Genomic DNA, 22,329 nt, shown 5'->3' with positions numbered 1-22,329 from the left:
ACTTCAGAGGTCAATCCTGCATCCAATGGACTCCTCACATGAATAAGGGCTACACACTAAACCAAAAATGGCAAGGATTTAATTACCATCAGCACTTACCTGTTTGATCCTCACAGAGCTGTCATTACTACAGCAAGGGAAACTGCAGGATTTGTGGGTTCACAATAGTTGAGATGTTATAGGAGATAAAAGTGCGTGAAAAGGTGAGCACATACCATGCTTAAATAAAATGCTGAAGATACGTTAGTTCTACAGATTTTGATGTGACAAATCATGCTGCTGTGACTCAGTGAGATCTATTCTGAAAAAAATATATAACATGGTACATTCCACATGATATTAAGATAAGTTTGCTCTCAAATTAGAGACGGAGTTGATAATGACTTAAGATGCTGGAAATACATATGAATTCCATTGCTCCAGCTCATTTAATAATGAGCAAAGGCGCTTTTGTAAATCACTGACAAATATACAGTATTAGCACTGCCGCCACAGAAGGCAGTTGTTGCAAAGGATCAAAGATTTGGATTAGTGGTTATATAAAGCTTTCAGCTGAAAAATAGTTTGTCTAGGATTTGATGAATACCTACTTTGTAACCTTCGTAAGAACAATGGGAAAAAACTACAGAGACTATGAATTAAGAAAAGTATAGTTAATCTGTTATTGCGCATGTCTGTGAAGACTGAGACACTCAGTGTAACTAGCTGAATTTTAAGAAGTGAACTGACTTTATTGGCGCTTCATACTCTACGGCTTCTACTCTTTCTCTACTTTATTATAAGGAAAAGCTGTAGGTAACAATAAATTTCAATGAATACATTACCAATTCATTCCTGGTTTTCACCCACAATGGCCAGTAAAAGACAGGATACAAAGTTCTTGGGAGCAGAAAGTCTGCTGGAGGAAGATTGTTGTGGAGCAAGGCTGCCGCAACCTCCCTTCTACCTGAGGCCCACAGGAACCATCAGAGCCTCTCACACGGGTGGAATGGGGGTTTAAGTGTGTGGTTCAGCGGAGCTGGGTGATGTGCTGAGGTGATCCGGCACATCCACACTGCAGTGTCCACTGGCAAGCTTCTGGTCCTGGTCCCAACAGAAACTTATGCTGATCTTTCCTAGGGCAAACCCCAGGAAGGGCAGTGAGGGAAAGAATACCTGTCCTTCTCCATGGGTGAATCCCCTCCTGAAATGGAGCAGGCCTTGCTATCACAGTGTAATGTAAGCTATGCCTCTCTGCACCTATTAGGGTGTATCTAGCCCAGTGGCCTCTTTTCAGAAGTCATTAAGTTCTCTGCATCAATAACAGGGCTTGGCACTTATATAACATTTCATCTTCAAACAAAAATTATTAATAGTCATAATGTCCCTGTTGGTTAAGTAAATAGTACTGTCCTAATTTTATATAGGGGAAAACAAAACAACAGAGAATTTAAGAGACTTGGTTAAGTCCACTTCATTGGCGGCACAATAGGGTTAAATCTGGCCAGCGAATCAATGGTAGAACTGATATTAAGAATTTAGGAGTTCCTGGGTCCTATCACCATGCTTAGTTCACCAGACGATGCTGCTTCTACTCTACATGATGTAATTGAGAAAAATTTCAGTCACCGCAGCTTATATCCCTTGGAAATAAATGTATAAAAAGACAATATTGAATGTACTATTTATCAGCTTATGTTACTTCTAATACTCATTGCTAGTTTTCTGTGGTGTTAATGTCCAATAACAGATGTTAATATGCTGAACTTTAAGAAAGAGATTTTCTCAATTAAGCAAAATACTTAAGCACATGCTTAACTTTAAGTACATGAGTAGAATTGTCAAAGTCAATGGAACTACTCATGTGCTTTAACTTGTGAATGTGCTTACGTGCCTACGGGTCTGAAGTTGGTGAAGATCAGAATTGAAACATGTGGAAGTTTCAGTGATTTCACTCTGTGTTTTATAGTAAAGACCAAAGTGAAGATTATCACAGTCAAAAGGGCCACTACAGGAAGTTGCAGTGGTGAAGAAGTTGTTAACTGGAAGGTGCTGTGAACAACTACCAGACCAGTGACCGACAAAACAAGACAGTGAAACAAGGTGAAAGTAGAGATGAAAGAAATGTGTTCCATTTATTTGTAACCATTGAGGAGGAATCATACACTGTTGTTGACATGAGCGCACATTAATATTATAGCAACACATACGACATATTTGTTGATTTAGCATCCTGGGGCTCATTCTCATTTATACCACAGCCCCTTTACACTACTCAGACAGGATAAACAAACCTTAAAGTGGTTATAAATAACATTTACTCCCATTTTAAGACACCTTTCTTTATACTGCCAAAACTGTGTAAAAGGCCTATTGTAAATGAGAATCAGGACCTCTGTTTCTAATAGCTATAGTACACTCCACATACACTACTTTACCAAAGTCTGACCAAATCTAAATTGTTGCTCAGAAAAACATCTCCTTTAAGCCTTGATCATTCTTAATCCTTTCAGCCACCTCATTAATTGCCTCCCTTGAAATTCTCCCTCACTCTTCTGGTTTGTGTTGTATGGAGGAAGAGGGTCAAATCTTGGCCCTGATGCTGCATTCAGTAGGAATTTAAGATTTGCAGGGTTAGGTTCTGTGTGGTTAGCTATAAGAGAATGGTGTTTAAATATGCATTAGTAAAGGCACTATTTTGCTTGGTGTAAATAAGTGTAATAAAAACACAAGTGAAGTGAGTGGAAGGATCCAAGGCTATTTGCTATGCATAAAACAATTTACACACATGAATTATGCCAGTATATCAGTCAATCTCTCCCCCGTACTTCTGTTTTCTAGTCTCAAATTCACACTTTCTTTTTATCTCCTTTACTGGGCTCAGGCTGAGATACTTCATCTTCTCCCTCAGGTATGAACACACTTACAGTGAAATCACTTGTTTCTGTGCCGTATTTGTTTTTCACCAAAATGCCGTATCTCCCAGAGTCGATTGTGTTAACACCAGTCATAGTGAAGCTGGCGCTTTTTCCAGATTCATATTTCAGGATGCAGTGGGCATCTGCTGTCAACGGTTTCTCATTCTTCAGCCACGTGACCTCTGGGACAGGATCTCCCCAGACATTGCAAGTAAGATTAAGCGCCTACAAAAATGTACAAATGGGTTATAAATAACAACAGTTGTTAATTGATTTTTTTGCATCCATTTGGATGAATAATTCCCTCAAAGTCCCCTCTTAGCTTCCTGCTATTAGACAATGGATACCCATAAGCATCCAAGATCAATAATTTCTGATGTAGTCTGATCCATCATGAAGGAAGAGAATGAACACAACTAATTAAAAAGCTCCATTAAAAACCTTCAGTATTTTATGGACCCTCTTCCCTCATGACCATTACCACAACCCCCTCTGCATTGCTTAATACAAAAATTAGACATTAGCAGCACCTGAATGTTAGGCCTTAAATGAAAATTTGAAGAACCATCTTCAAATTGGATGGATTTGTTCAGGTTAATTCTATAAGTGTACCAAAAATTAAAGGCAAATCTCCCTAAATATAATCAATGCTTAATCATTAAATGACCATGAATTAATCTCAAATTTAAGAATGCCCTAAATTACATCCTGACTATTTCACAAACAGATCCAGTTGTTTTACAGACTCCCATAAAACTGCATAACATCTAACTGCTATTATTTTTATCTGAAATCAATACAGTTTTCAGGGCCAATTTCTGCCCTTGGATGCTCACACACATATTTCCCTTTGAACTTAATCGGAGCTAAGTCTGCATGAATGCTGAATTTGGTCCTAACATTAAGGCAGTATCTTCATTAGCAGAGGGCCAGTTGTTAGAAAGATCACCCTGACAGTTCAATAACTGCTGCAGGTTTGCAAATCTCTCTCATGCACCAGTAGTCAGAGCTCCTTTAATTTTTCTCTCTCAATGACAACCCAGAAATACCCACAGGGAAGATATTCAGACATGTAAATGTGTAGCATGCCATTCACTTCAATACAAAGGATGAAACTGGTCCTTAATTATTAAAGAAAGTACTAAGTTAAAATAAAATTAACATACAATCACTAAAAGAATGAAGGCTCTCACAGCTGGGGCATATCCCGCCCCTTCCCTTTTGGGACATATAGGATCTCCAGGAGTGGAACCTTATTTGTCTCAGAATGTTGCCTTAAGTAAGAGCAGTTGCCTGGAAAGGAGGCTTAATGTGTCCTAAAAAATGTCATCCTGCTTAAGTTAGCTGCTACTTCTCCCACGAGATTCAAAGCCCCGGTGGCTTTTTCAAGCCCTACTCCTAATTGTAAATTTCACTCTTCCAATCACAATGCCATATGACTTATGTGACCAACTGCGACTAATAAATACAGCAATAAATATTCACAGCAGATTGTCAGGAATCAATTCATAGTAGAAAAAAACTTGCAAAATTACCTCTCATTGAATAAATTCAAATAACGAGTACATTTGCTGACCAACATTCCACAAGCAAAAAGAAAGGCTAAATAAGTCAAAACAATTATTCTGTGTGAATTAATGACTTCTCTCTCTACATCCCTGGTCCCCCCAGTCAGACGCAGGTGAGTACGCTGGGGTCTAGGATTCAGAATATGTCTAATTTTTTCTTCTTTGCTTAGGTTTTCCACTGTATGCAAATATTGCCCCTTCTCTTGAGTCAATGTATTGAATTCAGCTCACTAAAATGTTGTGAAAAGTAGTTAACTGGTGCTTGTGTTCAAGATAGTCACTTCAAAGGCTAACATCTCAAGCTGAAGTGTTAGCTTTAATTCTGAATACCCTGGATGTGTGTTTCAGAGTAGCAGCCGTGTTAGTCTGTATCCGCAAAAAGAAGAACAGGAGTACTTGTGGCACCTTAGAGACTAACAAATTTATTAGAGCATAAGCTTTCGTGGACTACAGCCCACTTCTTCGGATGCATCCGAAGAAGTGGGCTGTAGTCCACGAAAGCTTATGCTCTAATAAATTTGTTAGTCTCTAAGGTGCCGCAAGTACTCCTGGATGTGTGTGTTGAGCTGAGAGTCAGGCTGTGGGTAAGGTCTGTTTCCTGGGGTTAAACATTTCCTCCTCTCCTTTTCCCCATTTTTTTAAATAATTAGCTTGTAAACAATTACAGTACAAATTCTTTCAAAGACAATATGCAGGAATCAAATAATAGATCATATATAAGAAAATGTAAAAATAAAGTCCATCAAATCTTGTTTGAAAAGTCCATAAAAATGAACACTTCAGAGACAGTCAAGTATAGAGAAGTATGGTTTAAGTGGGACTTAAATGGTGTGCAGGCCTTATGCTGGCATTCTGCACTGCGGGGAATTTTATCTCTATGATGCTGAGCCCTCCAGGCAAAGCTTCAGCCCTAACATTCTGAACAGAAAAATCCATCATCTTAATATCAGTCTCACTGTTTCTTTTCCTACATCTGTAATATATTGCTTGCAATGTAAAATATTATTTAAAACAGTCTGTTTCAAATGTAGTTTGAAGGGTTTTATTCCAGAGAAAATCATCTCCTGTGAGATGACAGGAGTGGAATGTAGTGAAAAACCAAAATCAGCTTTCTGTTCCTCTAATTCAGTGGTTCTCAACCTTTTCAGTGCCTTTCAGGAGTCTGATTTGTCTTGAGTACCCCCACGTTTCACCTCACTTAAAATCTACTTGTTTACTAAATCAGGCAAAAAAATACAGAAGTGTCACAGGACCCTAATACTAAAGAATTGCTTACTTTCTCATTTTTACCATATAATTATAAAACAAATCAATTGGAATATAAATATTGTACTTACATTTCAGTGTTTATTATATAGAGCAGTATAAACAAGTCATTGTCTGTATGAAATTTTAGTTTGTACTGACTTCGCTGGTGCTTTTTATGTAGACAGTTGTAAAACTAGGCAAATATCTAGATGAGTTGATGTACCCCCAGAAGACCTTTGCGTACCCTGGGGGAATGCATACCTCTGGTTGAGAACCACATCTCTACCACCACCGCTCAGAGGGGGGGGGGCAATTTGCCCCAGGCCTCGGGCCCCGCAGGGGCCCCCACGAGAGCTTTTTGGGGCCCCTGGAGCAGGGTCCTTCACTCGCTCCAGGGAGCCCCGGAAAACTCTCACGAGGCCCGGGGCCCCGGAGCTTCTTCCGCTCCGGGTCTTCGGCGGCAATTTGGTGGCGGGGGGTCCTTCTGCTCCAGGACCTGCCGCCGAAGTGCCCTGAAGACCTGCAGCAGGGGGTCCTTCCACCCCGGGACATGCCGCCGAAGAGCCGGGTCTTCGGCGGCAATTCGGCGGTGGGGGCCCCCCACCGCCGAAGACCCCAGGCCCCCATAATCCTCTGGGCGGCCCTGAGTCACAAGGTGGTTACATGGGGGTCACGAGCTGTTAGCTCCCTGGGGCTGACAGCCCCAAGCCCCCATTAAATTAAATCCCCCCATTTTTAATTTATAAGGGGGGTCACACTCAGAGGCTTGCTGTGTGAAGGGGTCACCAATACAAAAAGTTTGAAAACCACTGTTCTATATTGTGTCCGCATTCTTTGACACATAAGGAATCAGTATTGAATTGTCCCTATTGTCATTGCAAAGTCCTAATGAGTTACTGTCAGTGACGCAGAGAGCTGTATTGGATACATCACTCAAACCCTAATGGTCTACAGTTGTGCCAATTTTTCCCTAACTGAGAGAAACGGCAGCACCAATAACCCTTTTCTCCTTCAAATTGTTTCTTAAAATAACTTCCCCTTTTGCTTAACCTTACGTCACTGATCTGATCACTGGTGCTATGTGTTCCCACTCTGATGCACTCACTTCTTTATTGTTTGTGTTCTGCCTATTTATGTGGAGAGATAATTCTTATATTTCAGTATGAAGATGGTCAGATCCCTGGTAATTTTAAAATCTTATGGGCGGGAGTTTCATTACAGCGGGCCTGCTGCCAAGGCCTGATCCTTTGTACCTAGCATTGCATCTATCTGTTTTAAACATTTTTGCCCTCGGGACAGGGACCTTATCAACATATGTGTTGGTAAAACACTATGCACACCTATGGCATTATAGAAATCAGTTATTATAATATGGGTCAAATCCTGAGGTCTTTCTTCTAGTACCAGCTGCAAAATACTCTAGCCTGCTCCTGTTGGGGAGGGCAGCTTCCCCCTCCAAGGATCATTCCCTTTCTTCAGGGAAACTCTCCATCACTCATGCTTGGCGCAATGAGGGGGAAGAAGGAAAGGACTAGAACCCCCCTCTGGATAGTTGGCAGGAGATTTTCATACCCTCAAGGAGACCAGGTGACCTATATTCCAGATTAGCAGAGCTCCTAACAGAAATTCAGATTACAAAACAGGATAAAAACTTTTGTTTTTAAAAAGTCACTCCTTACTCAGTTAACACACCCATGTAAATCACTGGAAGTTTTGCCCAAGTAAAAACAGAATGAGAATTTCAGAATTTGGCCCCTGCCATATATATAACTTACAGTAGTACCCACTGCCAACTCAAATCCTCACCTGACGTGCTGTGATTTGAGACTTAGGCTTTTCAGATTACATTACAAGACTGAAAACCCATTTATGTATATCAGTGCAAACATCTGGAACATTATCATATGCTGTTAAAACAAACATCAATTCATATATTCCACTACACACAATTCAATACAAAAATGCATGTAAATAACATTATGGTTATGTTTTTAAATTAAAGGGCCAAATCTGCATACACCTGGAAATTCAAAGTCAAGGATGAAAAATCTGCTCCCCTCAGTTTATATGATTGCACTAGATGTAGCAGCTCTTATGTATACTGTGATAAAAGAACATCATAAGGCTCCTTGTAACTGATAAACCCTGCATTACCTCACTTTACATTTTAAAATGTCATTGAGGATTATAAGAGTTGCATGAATTACACACCAGGTGTAAACAGATGCTCCCATCTCTCCAGAATACATACAAACGCTGGGGACAAAGGGGCCACTCCCACCCCTACAAGTACTATTTGTTCCGTAGACAATTCGATCAATATGGAAGTAAGCAGTTACTGTAATGTCACTGTATATGGTAGACTAGAATGCCTTCAATGCATATAATTTCATTTTGGTGGGTTTTATTTTATTTTTCATTTTAAAACTTCCTGGCTCATGTTATAGGATGGTGACTAGCAAAATTATATTTTTTTAACCAAGTCTTTATTTCAGTTATATAATTACAATCGTACATCAAGTGTCAGTAAAAGGCTCTTTTGTACACTAGCTTCATTTCAAAATGGTCAGAACAATGTGTATTTGTATAATTGTGTTTTTTTAAAAGAAGAATAGATCCCTGTCTGTGATCCTGAATACCAAGATTCAACCTGGAGTGAATTCATACAATATTGAGACCATTGTTTCATTATGTATGTGCTGGAACACACTGAATTATATGGGCAAGATCATGAGCCTACAGGGCTAGATTAGGGCTAGCTCTGTATGAGGAGGCTGGGGTGAGAGAATGACATGAGCCTCCCCTATTCTGTCCTATTGCAGAGGTCAGAATCAATCCCAGTCTGTGTATTCGTGGCTCACAAGCACCAGGGAACTCTAGATGCTATGCTATAGTATTAGTAGAGACTCTGCAGAGATGGGCTCAGAGCAGGACTATGGTATCAACCACCAGCACTGATCTAACACAGGAGGAAGAATATATTGCACTACAGCAGTGTCAAACAAATGGGCTATGGGCTGGATCCAGACCTCATGACACACTCAGATTGTACAGAAACTAAGCTTTTCTTTTAAAAACCAAAACAAAAAACCAAAACCAAAAACAAAACAAAAAAAGGAGAGAGAGTAAATTTCTAGCCCTTGTGACTGAAGAGATAACCTTCCAAATGTGAACTAAACATAAACCAATGGCATGTCTGCCCGAGTCTAAAGAGAACCTGAAACAATGAGTTAGCAGGATGAACTCCTCTGTCCCCTATTAATGGTTTACGTGTCAGCTTTAAAGCCCAGCAATGACATTAAATGTCAGCATTGACTGATCATTGTAGTGGATGGAACAGGCTAAGGGGTAAGAGTAAAGCTCTTAAGAGTTGGCAGTTGCTGTAGAATAGGAAATACAGGAATAAATAAAAGTTTAGTTACTACATAAAAATCTGTATTGTTCCCTTGATCTCTGGGTGAACCTCCCATTACCCTGCTCTAACATCAATTCCTTCCTTCACTGACAGAGCACAGAGGCTCCAGTTCATGACCAGCAAGCTTTCTCTGTTCCCTGTCTAGATCTCATGCAGGTGTATAGGGTGAAGTAATGAAGCAGGACAGGTGTCTGAACTCAGCAAACGACAAACACAGCTACCTAGGCAAGAGAAGATGAGAGTTTTCTGAGGAGGCAAAGTACCACACCCATTTGCTAGAGGGCCGTAGCCCAAACTGAGATTTCTCTGAACCTTTGTTTTATGTCAAAACTTTTGAACAAGACTTGGGCGGAGACTTTACTCTTGTTTCTGGACCCAGTCCACCAACTTAGATGACTACACAAATCCTGTACTATATTAATTGTAAAAGACTTTACAACTCTGTCTACACTTCTCATGAATAAAACAAGGTCTCTTAACATCCTATTGAATCCATAGTTGTTGGGCCAAAGATACTCATCTTGAGTGCTCTGAGTTTTTAGTAACATCCAGCCTTCCTCTATTCACAACATCTCAAATATCCTTGTGGTTTTAAGTAATGAATGTGCTAGGAGGCCTTTACAGCTCACTTTGCATAATTCCAACCAATCTTTCTATATATATATATATATCACTGCATTTTGCTTCTGAAAGCTCATACTTATCTGTATTGTTTTATTTCAACTCTTCTCTCGCAGAGAATTCTCAACTGATATAATCACCCAAGTTTTCCCACCACAATCATATATCAGACTTATCTCTTAGCAAAAGCAACTATTTCAGCTGAAAACTGGCAAATTCACTCACTTTCCTCCTGCCTTCTTCCCCACTCTGTTGCAGTTGAAAGAATTCTCTGTGAGAATGTCTGATTACTATAGCATTCCCTTCAACTACTAATCAACACCACATAAAATACTTATACCAATTCCACCTATGATGTCTCTGGCAGACAGTGGGAATTAAATGGCAAGATTTGGTTCCAAACACTGAGTGCTTGAGAGCTGCAACATCACAGGCATCAAAGCTTTTATAGTGAGAGTGTTGCTGAGATGGTGCGGTCATGTGGTCAGTATGTCTGACAATAGGATACCAAAGGCCGACTTTTATGGAGAATTGGACTGGAACTCATTTTAAGGGCCGATCAAGAGAACGTTACAAAGACACTCTCAAAGCCAACGTCCAATCTTGCAATGTTGACCTCGACACCTGGGAGCTCTTAGCCCATGACAAGATCCATGGCGGCAGCTCTGCCACCTTGGACTGAAAGACTTTGAGAGCTCATGGATTGCTGCAATCAAGGAGAGATGTGTGAGGCATAAAGCTAAAAGCAGTGCACATTCATCTACACTTGTCTTCACCTGTGGCACCTGCAGATAGGGTTGCAGGTCTGAAATTGGTCTTTGGTCTGATCTAAGGACCCACAATAAGTGACTGTAGCTCATCTGTCAAACTCAACAGTAGATTTAGCAACATCACCATCATCACTATAAATCCAGAGTAATTCCATTGACTTATAGACTCATAGACTCTAAGGTCAGAAGGGACCATTATGATAATCTAGTCTGACCTCCCGCATGATGCGGGCCACAAACGCTGACCCACTCCCGGAAGAATTCTCTCCCTTGACTCAGCTGTTGAAGTCCCCAAATCAAGATTTAAAGACTTCATTTGCTTTATCTCAAATTTACCCTAGTATAAAAGAGAAGAATTTCTCCTTTGTCTCTTAGGATGGTGAGGTAGGAGGTTGTGTAGGTTTCTACCACACTTTACTTGCCAACTCTCCAGATCTGACTGGTGCCATGCCTTGAGGGACTACCATCATCCATACAGATTGACTGGCTGTCTTGGGTGTAAGGAATTCAGCATTACTCAATATCCCATAGAAAAATGCAACTGTGAAATCTCTGTGCATAATGTAAATTTTTAAAGATATGGTTGTCTCTGAATTTCCTAAGAAGTACATGGTTCACATTTTAGTCCTGACTGGCATTGTCATCTCACTTTTATCTTATGCTTAACAAATGAAACTGCCCCAAATACATAAACCTATCTGTCCAAGAAATTCAAATTATGTACAGACGATAGAGAATGAATAAATAATGCAGCAGATTTTTAAAATGGAACCTTTGAAATAATTCTTATGTTTTCCCCTTTTCTGCAAGATATAAAAGCTGCTCTGCTACAGTATAAAGCTATAGTTCATTTACTGCACCTTGCCTTCCTGGATGGTGACAACGTCGGGCAAACCTCCAAGTATCCGGGCACGATCTGAAAATACATGAGTGAAGTTTCCTTTAATGTCTGCAAAACTAACTCTGTCCCAGATTTCATTTCCCCTCTAGCGCTGTTCTTTTATCTTATTTTTGTACAAGTCTCTGGATATGCAAATGAAGAGAGTTATTCAGTATTCCTAGCACACCATTTATACATGTAAAATCATGTCACTCTGCTGCAAAAAGCAGACATCTTAATATCTGACTGTCAATCACCTCCTCAGAGAAATTAAAGTATGGGCCTTATCCTTACCTCCAGTGAATTCAGTTTGAGTTTTGAGTGCACAAAGAATATAGAATTGGGCCCAATGTTTCTAAGTTTCCAAGGTAAAAGTCTGGCAATTCAGAGTTTATGAAAAGAAATGAGTTGCAGCCCATAGAAGAGACTCAGAAACCAGTGAAGTTTAGGCTTCAGATCTAAATAAAAAGACAAATTCTGATCTCAATTCCACCAGTGTAAATCTGGAATAATTCCATTGACTTCAGTGGAATTTCTCTGGATTTATCCTGGTGTAAACAAAATCAGAATCTAGCCATTTGCTTTTAGTTTCAAAACCCTACTGCAATCCGATATCAGTAAAGTGACCCTAGCATGCACATTCTCTGCTGCAGCTGTTCAGGAACTGAAATTCAACCTTTGTTAGTAGTGAGGGAGCCACGAAGAAGCAGAAAGTGGCTACATGGAATGCTCCCCTTCAACATAGGTGCTCTTTGCCCTCTGTAAAATAGAGACTTTTTGGAGAAATGTGTTGAAGCCAGAGGTGGAAGGAGCAGGAGTTGGGAGCTAACCTATACCCAGGGGCGTGCCTTCTCCCCACTATCCATGTCCGAGTCAAAGTACAGCTGAGGAACAACATCTAGGGGCAGCACGTTTACTGGTCCTGTCATACTAGTTTGGGTGTGTGTGGTGGTGGGGGCTGCAGCAGAGTTTGGAGAAGCTGGCCAGGATCTTTAGTGTTAGGGACTCCAAATGCTGCATACCAATTCCTCTCCACTGTCTTTTCAGACTCCAACTTTGCCTACACTATTTCTATGCTGGTCCCAATCACGTAGAGAGAGGGGAGACTTTGCTGAGATGTTGCATTAATCTGTTCCACCCCATGCACTTTTAAATAGAAGGGAAAGTGTGTAGAGCTTAATCTTTGTAATTAATTTATAATGGCTTTGTTAATTAAACTAATGATTAAATACTTTCCCCCCCCTCCTTTTAAATTACTCTGTATTTTGTGTCTTCAGTATAATGCTATGATTGAGATTTTTAAATGCACAGATGTCAGGAAGCTCAAACCTCTGGTTCCCAGAGCACCTGTAACTTGGCCCAGTTATCCATTTGTAATATTTTTCATCGGTGCTTATGATGTGAAGCCATTTACCATGTAGGATAATTCAAAATCAACTAAATAATTTTCTTCAGACTTTCAAAAACAAAGTCACTTTTGTGTTGAGAGCAGGCATGAGAAATTTCAGCTCAAAAGGTAATTTTTAGGGAAAGTTATTTGGCTGTGAAAACAGAAGCTAAGATTGGAAAAAGTTAACACAACCATAATTATATGGTCACTAGCTGATTGTTATAATATTAGCGATCAAAGAGGTCACTTTTCCTGTTTCTCCTTGGTGTCGGGATAAACTAGTTTTATCAAATGCACACACCCATAGTCAGGAGGATAAAAGAAACTTCATCACCAGTTTATGGAGATCATTGTAAAAGAAAGCTCACTTACTTCTTTCTGCAACAGCAGCTTGTCTGTAGTTGAGGGAAACAAAAAGAAAATTCAATTTTAGTTGAGATTAATTTAGGATGACTACCAAATGGCTAATCTTTGAGATTGCTTTAAATCACTTAAGGAAAACCTTTCTGCACAGTACGTCACTTGATAATTCCACTTTTTCCTTATCAACAAAGACTCAAATCCTCATCCAATAGAAGTCAATGGCAAATCTCTCATTGACTTCAGTGGGACCAGGATTTGGCTCAAAGGATTTTTTTTAGTGTTAAACAAAGTGAACATGAGTACAGTTTCTTGCTTTATTAGCAGCATATTGTATTCAAAATAATACTTGTCACGAGTAATACTTACTTTAATCTTTGGAATTCAACACAGGCTTCATCAAAGGCTTTTAAAAGAGAAACGCTGATGTTAAAAGGTAGTTTTCACAGACCAGTAATCACAAGAAGGTAATTTACATTTTAAGATGTAGATTAAAATGTAATCAGTGTAAGAAAAATTAACATTTGCAGTCTTTGCTTTGATACCATACAAGACTTAAAATGACTAAAGGTTTAATTAAATGAAGTGGTCTGTAGGTAACTGAGGGCTGAATGTGATAATAATAATAAAAAATAATCAGTCTTTAAACACACCAAGAGAGGCTAAGATTATCTCACTAAAGATACCTCAGGAACAAAACTGCAGTGTTCCAAATTAATTATAGCTTTCAGGATTAAAAAAAAAAAATCAATTTTTAACAAGTATTTTCATGCCCACTGCAAAGTTTCACTTTGATGCTCAGGTAACCAACTGAACAGCAAGATTTATTCCTGTTGTAGCTTCTCCATACGTTGTTTGATGTTGACAAACCCTTTCTCCCCTTGAGTGAGAAGAAGGGACAAAAACTTTGCCAGAAACTGGGCAAAGGGTACAGAATGGAAAACAATTATTTCACTAAATGTGATTCCCCCATCACCTGGAGCCCACAAACACAATGTGGAGTTGGGGCTTTTGTGGGTAGAAATGGCTCTGGAAGGAAAGGTTGGACTTCGGGAGCAGCCTGTTTCTGGCACATGTTCTCCTTAGGACTCAAGAGCCTTCTGGGTGGAAATCTATCCCAGAATTAATCCAAACACCATTAGCTTTCCCTCTACACCTTTAACCCCTGTTCTGAATGCTGGTGAAAGATATCGGCACTGACAACTCTGAAGAATTAGCTATTTATAGTGTGACTCCTTTACCTTGTCCAGAAAGATCCAGCTTCCTTGTATGTGTAGTTTTACCATCAAAGAGCTCCATTATATATTTGCCCTTGTCCTGTGGAGTTGGCTCATTGATCTGTAACCAGATCTGCTCCCCAGTAACACCAGTCTTAACTCTGTCTGTATACTTAATCTTGGCATCACTGAAAAATAAAAAGCAACATGTTGCTTCTGAATGAGATGAAAAGGGGGGTTGTACAAAGGGCTATGAATGGCTAGGACATGAATATATAACAAAGCTGCTTTTGTAGCAACAATATATTTCCATTTGGGGGGAATTTGGTACAGTGCCAGAATTTGGTCCTTTAGGTAAATACATGCATACATTAGTATATCTCTTTCCACAAAAGTATCCATTTCCCAGCTTTCTAATCAAAGAGTTAATTACCCTAGACAAGGGAGGAAGCTCTTTGTCAAATCAGTCGCTCAATTTCTTTTTATCCTTAAACTAATGCCTTGGAATGTAACAGAGTGCCAGGGAGCAATTTACTAACCCTTGGTGAATTTATGTGATCGTTCTAACATAAAATTAGTTTCTAAAAATTAAACATGAGAGTGAGAGCAAGCAACAAATCTGCAGCATTTGATATTAGCTTCCAGTTTTCAAATGTGTAGGGACTCCTGGCAATGCAAAGTTGAAAGTAGAGATGGTACTAAGTAGATTTAAAATAATCCTCAGTCACTCCTTTGGATTTCCCAGTGCATCCTGTCCATTCTGGCTGAGATTTCAAAGCTGCCAGAGGGATTCTGATGCCCACGTGCAATTAATTTAAATGGGGTTTGAAAATCTCATTCTCTGTCTTGTTTTGGTTGGAAGCTCTCCAAGGCACATGTTGGAGTTTAATAGATAAGGGGTCTTATAAGGATGAAACCAGAGATATATATTGCACCTGTTAGTTCTGTAACCAGGGCCAGCTCCAGCATTTCTGCTGCCCCAAGCAAAAAAAAAAAAAAAAAGCCGCGATCGCGATCAGCGGCGGCAATTGGGGGAAAAAAAAGAGCCGCAATCGGCGGCGGCAGTTTGGCGGCAGGTCCTTCACTCCTAGAGGGAGTGAGGGACCTGCCACCCCTGAATTGCCACAGGTGCCGCCCCTCTCCCTTGGCCGCCCCAAGCACCTGCTTGTTAAGCTGGTACCTGGAGCTGGCCCTGTCTGTAACTGTACTGTACCTGCAATTTTGTAAAAAAGTGCAATTCAGGGAGACAGACTGGCTGACCTCGAGCTAAACATTTCTGAACTCCAAGTGTTCTTCAGTTTCATGGACCTTCTGGTCATAAATACTTTACTCATGTTCTTCCTCCAGACTGCTAAAAATTAATGGGTCCAATTCCCCTCTGACAGACTGATATAATTCCATTGACTTCAATGGAGCTACGCATGATTACGTGGGAGTAAATGAAAGGAGAATGGGGCCCAGTATTTTAACATATCACTTCCTGTTGAATGTGTAAAACCAAAGAATTTGTAGACTGCTAGCAAGCTTTCATACACTTACTTGTGTAACCAGCTCACCATCAGATCTTCCAAGTAATAATTAACAAAAGAGAATAATCTGATACCCTCTGCTGTGCTCTGGATTTTCAGTTCTGTTGCAGATACAGCTGAAAGAAGAGCACATGTTTTATGCAACCCTACTGCCATTCATGAAGAAGCACAATGAGTCATTCGTCTGACAGGGGAATTAAATACTTACCAATCTTTTTGCACACTTCATTCATCAGATCTGCAAAAGCTGGGGAAACAAAATGCATAGTCTGAGACTACTCAGTAATAGGTTGAAAATTTGGCATGCAGTGTTATGACTCTAAAGCATTCCCTCTAAAGAGTTCCTAACAGAAATCTGATTTGCATTTTAAAATGTATCAGATCCTTATATTCCTCAGTTTCAAGCACAACAAAGCTAAGGAGTGTTTTCAGGGAGCTTGCCTATCTATTCCATGGTTTCAGCACCATGTTTAAACCCTTCACTGCTGAACAGGGCAACATTCTTTTTTTCTAAAGGTGACAGTATTCAACTGGAATTTTGGCCCTTCCATATCAATGTATTAAATACTGAGTATGAATTTTGCTCCATGTACGAGGCACAGTAAGTAGCAATGAAATCTATAAAATATAGAGAGTTCTATGACTAGAAGTACCCTTAAATAAATTATTGGCAAAACAGATTAATTAAAAAGTCTGTACGTGCATCCCCAGGGGAACCTAAAATATATCATATTCATAAAATGTTCTAGATCCACAACATTCTTCTACATTAATGGAATTACTTTTAGTATAGTGAGCACACAATTTGAAAACTGTTATAATTGGGAATACCCTCAACTGGGGTATCTGAGGAAATATTACAAATAATCTAATTAACAAAAGTATATTGGAATGCTCTGTTGCTGAAAAGTCACCATCAGGATGGTCTCATGGCATCTGTGATAACTTTTGATTTAGGAGCCTGTTTAATATGCAGGAGAAGCAAAAACCACTTGAAAAAGATACCGCAATTTGCCTATGCAAAACTCTATCCCAGTATGGGATAAATCATTCAGAATGTTGTCCTGACCTGCTTCCACAAGTTTCAGTTTGCTTTTGTCCTTTCCTCTGTCATCCTTCAGTATTACTTCATAATTACCAGCATCTTTCTTGGAAAACTATAAAGCAATAACAACAAACAGTAGCATTCAAAACAAGTTATTTCAGAGAGCAATATTGTTTCTGTCCTGGTGATTTATGTGGCTGGCAAAAAATATATATGGACACCAAATTTAACCTTCTATCTATATACTCTTTCTCACTAGGTATAGAATTTTGTTCCTTTTACAGTTTGGGAACTGAGGCACAGAGAAACTAAGGCTACATCTACATTACAGGGGGGGTTGATTTAAGATACGCAAATTCAGCTACGTGAATAGTGTAGCTGAATTCGACATATCGCAGCCGACATACCCCGCTGTAGGGACGGCGGCAAAATCGACCTCTGCGGCTTCCCGTCGACGGCGCTTACTCCCACCTCCGCTGGTGGAGTAAGAGCGTCGATTCGGGGATCGATTGTCGCGTCCCAACGGGACGCGATAAATCGATCCCCGAGAGGTCGATTTCTACCCGCCGATTCAGGCGGGTAGTGTAGACCCAGCCTAAGTGGCTTGTTCTAGAGCACACATGAAACCTGCAGCAGAACTAGGAACTGAACCAATATCTCATTAATTTTTGTGTAGTGCCTTAAGCACAAGACCAGGCTTCCTCTCGCTGATTGATAGGAGCACACATTACTGTTTAACCCTTTTCTAATGTAATCAGCACAGCAGTCTGATGTAATCCTCCAGCTCTTTAAACTGATTTAAAAGGGAAGTGTGAAGCTCTTTAGCTCTTTCTCACAGTTTCCTGAAAATCTGAATTCACAAGGATTTAAATAGAAATTTGCTGTAGCCAAAAAATAAATGCAAGGTAAGCTTTTTCTTTATAAACTATATCCCAGTTCCTATCTATAGTGGATATGTTGGAATATCAGATTAGATCACATCTATGAACTGAACTGAATACAGTGGATCTGTACATCAAAAAGCCAAGAGTCACTCACCTCTGATATCAGCAGAGTACATACGCCATCCTTAAAGTCATGCTCCTCATCCACCATTATCTCCCTCCCATCTTTGTACCAAACAATGTGCGTTTCCTTCTTAATATTAGCCACCTAAAACATATGAAAAGCACATCAGTATTATCCTATTATTTTAATATAGTGAATTGAGTGCTAGGTGTATCAGCTTATGTGAAAGGGGACACAGAATCCAGAACTTAACTGATTACAGGTGTAAGCAGAATCAGAATGGGCTCCACCCTGACATCTGGTGGTGAGCTGTGGAAAAGGACTTCAGGGGCTGATCTCATTTGCATGGGCACACGCACCCTGCCTAGCATGATGGGACTGCTTGCTCAAATGGTCACTTTGGCTGCTGTGGGATCCCCAGTCTCTTTGTTATTGGGGCAGGAGTAATAAAGGGTTGTTATCCTCATTATGTGAATCAAGGACAGTAGAACTGTACTTGGCATTTTATGATGGGGGGACTTGCCCTCAACTAAGTAGCACTCGCTAGGGACATGGGTTCCAAAGCCTAGTGAATAGAGAAATGTGGGGGACAGATACGTGTATCTTGTAGTGTGGGGCCTAAACACCACTATTATTTTCTCCTATCTCCATTATGTAACAACAGAGCTAATTTTGATTCTATTAGGAGTCTTATTACATGCTACAGAGCTGAAGTCACTCATACCTGGGTTTAAGCATTTGACCTACTTTGAGCTAGTGGTGTACCAGCTAAAATTGCTGAGAGGTTGAGGGGGGGGGCTGAAGACAAGTTGGTGAGTGGCTAGCAGGACAGCTAGTGGAGAGGAGTGGATAGGGGAGAGGTGCAGCTGGTGGAGAAGTGTGGCTGGGGAAACAGCTGGCAGTGAAGATTGTAGCAGAACTCCATGGAGAGGTATGGCAATCAGCAGTCAACCTGAGCAGTGGTGCATGTAAGATGCCCGCCCCCATATCTTCCCCCACTTCTACCCAGGCTGGGAGGTAAACTCTGCAGATGAACTTCTGAACTCGGGGTGGGGGGGTTGCACTGACCAAGGACAGAAACTGTGGGAGGGGTTGCTGGACTTAAGACCCTGAGGGGAAAAGGACACTGCCAAACTTACTTGGAGGTGGGTCTTTTGCTCATGTTTGTGTTATGAATCCTGTTTGTGGTGTTTCCCCCAACATAATGCCGCATTGTTTCCCTCCTTTATGAAAAGGCTTTTGCTATACTCAGACTCCGTGCTTGTGAGATGGGAAGTATTGCCTCTCAGAGGCGCCCGGGGGGGTGGTATGTAATTGTCCCAGGTCACTGGGTGGGGGCTTGAGCCGGTTTGGGCGTTCTGTTATTGAAACGGAACCCCTAAATACTGAACCCAGCCCTTGTTCCTGCCAACTCTGATGGGCAGAAGGGTTACACCCGGGACAAAAAGTGAAAAACAGGGAGAGTGCTACAGGTCCCAGGGTCAAATGAGAGATCCAGGGGGAACACAGAGCAGGGAACCCTGAACAATCTCCACTGCTCTGAGAAGGAGTCAGCGAACACCACCCAGAGGAACTCTGCCCAAATCAGAGCAAAGAATAGGAACCAAAAAAAGGCTTTAGAGCATTCTGAGAGAGAGACACCCCCCCCACCCCCGACACACACACATCTTGCTTGCTCCTCCTAGACTGAAGGATGGTTGACAGTGCTGGAGAACAAAGCCCTTTTATCCATTCCTGGATTGAGGAATAGGTTGTTCAGTCTACTTGTTCATTATATTCTTGGCCTTTCTTCTGAGACAGCAAACCAGAGCATACTGTTTTTGTGGCATATATGCACTAGGGACTGGACTGATATCACCGATGCATTTCAGAAAGGACAGAAGAAAGCTGCCAAATTATAACAACATTATGACCTAGAGATGAAATGCTCTGTATCCCTTTAGAACAGAGTCTCCTTCCTGTCTCTCACCCCTGCTCCCTGGTTCTCCTTACTATTTAATATTTATAGCACAATAGGACCAAGAGGCCTCCAGTCAGGTTCAGGGTATCATTGTGCTAAGCCCTGCACAAACTTCAATAAAAGCAGACTCCCTGCCCGGAGGAGCTAACTCTCCCTCCTGATCTCTTTCTCTCCCATACTCAAAGACTAAGGCTTTACTGTTAGATTGAGAAGCTATTCCTGCTAAAAGAAACAGTGGTTTGACCATATCAGTTATAGTGATAGTGCCTGCTAGGCACATCCCTGAGGAAAGGGAGGTATGGAGTTAAAACATCCCAGTGGGAGCACTATGGAGCCCAAAACAGAAGGAGGAGAGTACAGTGAAGAAGTCAACCTTAAATTCCAAATCACCCAAGTCCAACGGTCAGAGGCTCAGTTCCTCATGGCACTATCCAATATGCAGATGAAGCATGCCTGTTTGCGACACCCCTTAATGGCATGCGGTATGTGTTCCCTTCTTCTGACCTGCTCTGCTTAGAAGGGCCCCTGCCTCCTCCCCACAGATCACCCTTTGGGAGCATTAAGAAGAAAGCAGTTTGTGCCCAAGACAGCACAGAATCTGTGACTGTGTCCAGATGTAATTGGGTAATACAAAGAAAAAGGAAACCTCTTTGCACTCTTCCCCACCTTGCACACCTGTGCAGTGACTGGCCATAGTCTGGTCCAGTATATCTCTTGCTTTTATAACTATCTGAACAGTGTTGAAAACCAGCCAACTCTTACCTTGCATTTCAACAACACATTGCAATCAGCGGTAACTTCCCATCCCAGATACTCAACAAAATGAGGACCTGTTTAAAATGAGTTTTTATAAAATCAGATGAGCAATAATCACAATACAAAAGACAAGTCAAATGAACTTTTCTTGCTAGATATACTGTTATTTTTATAATGTCAGAAATATAGGCTTTTATTCTTTATTCTTTATGTAAAAAATGAGGTAAGGAATTAATTAGAATTGAATAGGCATTTGTATTTCAAAATATCATATTTAAACCTGCTCCTACATTTAATCAGCCAAAAGATGCCTGAACTCCTTTCATTTGCATATGATTATGCTGTTCATTACCTTGTTTCCTGAACCACTCTTGCCTCTGAAAGTCTGCTTCGTTCTGTAGCTTCTTGAACACTAGGGATCAAAAACAATCAGGAAAACAAATATGAGCCTTCTAGACAGAGTATCTCCTTAGTTGGGAATGGGATATTATTGTATTGTAGGGGTGAAATCCTGTCCCTGCTGAAGTCAATGGGAGTTTTGCTATTAACTTCAAGCTTTTCATCCCAGGTCGCTGATAGTAAATACTTCATGTGTTAAGTATTTCAGCTGTCACAATGTTATTACAGCTGACCCAGGCTCTCCTAGCCACCCACAGATTTTAAACCTTTTACACGTATCCAAACCTTTTGAGGAAATGTGTGTTATTGATGGTGGTTCATTCAGCACTTGAGGACCCTCTTAAACTCATTTGTTATAGTAAATGTCAATGTAATGCTACAATGAGTAATATTTAATTCACGTAAGAGAAAAGATCAAAGAGAAAAGTATGAATTGTAAATATATCTGAATACATGCCACCAAAAGGAGAAGACATTTAGTGTCACTCATCTAATCACATTTGATCCTCTGAGGAAGGAAAACAAGAATGGCAGCAGAATCATCAAGCAGTTGAAATGTAGACAGCTGTAGGTATATCTGAATATCTAACTTGAAATAGGAGAACACTTCCAAGTATCTCCAACAACATTTGCATCACATTAGCATTGTGGGACATTTTCATTGTAGATATAGGAAAACTAGCTAGACAGATGTGAGAGAGACATTATAGGTAGTATATGGCACCTGCCATCTTCCAAGCACGCCGCAAAATTAATTAATCCACACAATGCCACTGTGGGGCATGTAAGTAATAGAAATGGTTGGAAAATGTGAACATTTTTCCTAAAGATTATAATGGAAAAATTTCCTTTTTCCCCATTTAAAAAAATTCTGAAACTTGACCAGATTTAGTAGGTGTTATTATCCCCATTCTACAGATAGGTAAACTGAAGCAGAGATGTTAAGTGACTTGCTCAAGGACATGATCGATATTAAGAAATTAGTGTAAGAGCACAGATCAAGACTCAGGAGTCACTGGCTCTTTAGTTCATCACACTGCACTAGTTGTAAAAGTGAAGTTCTAGATGAGCTTACCATCACCAATAAGGACAAGACTGGATTGGTTCGTTGCTTTTCCATCCTGAAGTTGGAAGGTATAAGTCCCTTCATCATTGTCCTCAATTTTATCCATGATCATTTCAATAAGGCCAGTATTATGGTCCACCTTCATCTTATATTTCTTCAGGAACAAAAAGAAAAGTGAGAGTAATGGTCTTCTTCAGAAT

General features: G+C 40.4%; 1 protein-coding gene across 5 annotated transcripts in view; it reads right to left on the bottom strand.

The window, feature by feature from the left end:
• MYOM1 (myomesin 1) overlaps positions 1-22,329 on the bottom strand; it is a 98,974-nt gene continuing 76,645 nt past the window's right edge. For 4 of the 5 annotated variants that reach the window (XM_065585322.1, XM_065585323.1, XM_065585324.1 and 1 more), the window contains 12 exons: positions 22,139-22,283; positions 21,017-21,076; positions 20,671-20,738; positions 17,979-18,092; positions 16,965-17,052; positions 16,104-16,142; positions 15,906-16,011; positions 14,391-14,554; positions 13,519-13,555; positions 13,162-13,184; positions 11,380-11,435; positions 2,084-3,122 (listed from right to left, as the gene is read on the bottom strand). In XM_065585322.1, the coding sequence (XP_065441394.1) occupies positions 2,829-3,122; positions 11,380-11,435; positions 13,162-13,184; positions 13,519-13,555; positions 14,391-14,554; positions 15,906-16,011; positions 16,104-16,142; positions 16,965-17,052; positions 17,979-18,092; positions 20,671-20,738; positions 21,017-21,076; positions 22,139-22,283 (1,194 nt within the window). In that variant the 3' untranslated portion in view covers positions 2,084-2,828. Of the gene's footprint in view, positions 143-2,083; positions 3,123-11,379; positions 11,436-13,161; positions 13,185-13,518; positions 13,556-14,390; positions 14,555-15,905; positions 16,012-16,103; positions 16,143-16,964; positions 17,053-17,978; positions 18,093-20,670; positions 20,739-21,016; positions 21,077-22,138; positions 22,284-22,329 lie in introns of those variants that run through there. The other variant, XM_065585321.1, reaches the window with a different exon arrangement.

This window comes from Chrysemys picta, chromosome 2, assembly GCF_011386835.1.
Source record: "Chrysemys picta bellii isolate R12L10 chromosome 2, ASM1138683v2, whole genome shotgun sequence".
NCBI lineage: Eukaryota > Metazoa > Chordata > Testudines > Emydidae > Chrysemys > Chrysemys picta.
Note: the sequence above shows the minus strand (reverse complement) of the source record. Positions and strands in the feature narration are given on the sequence as shown.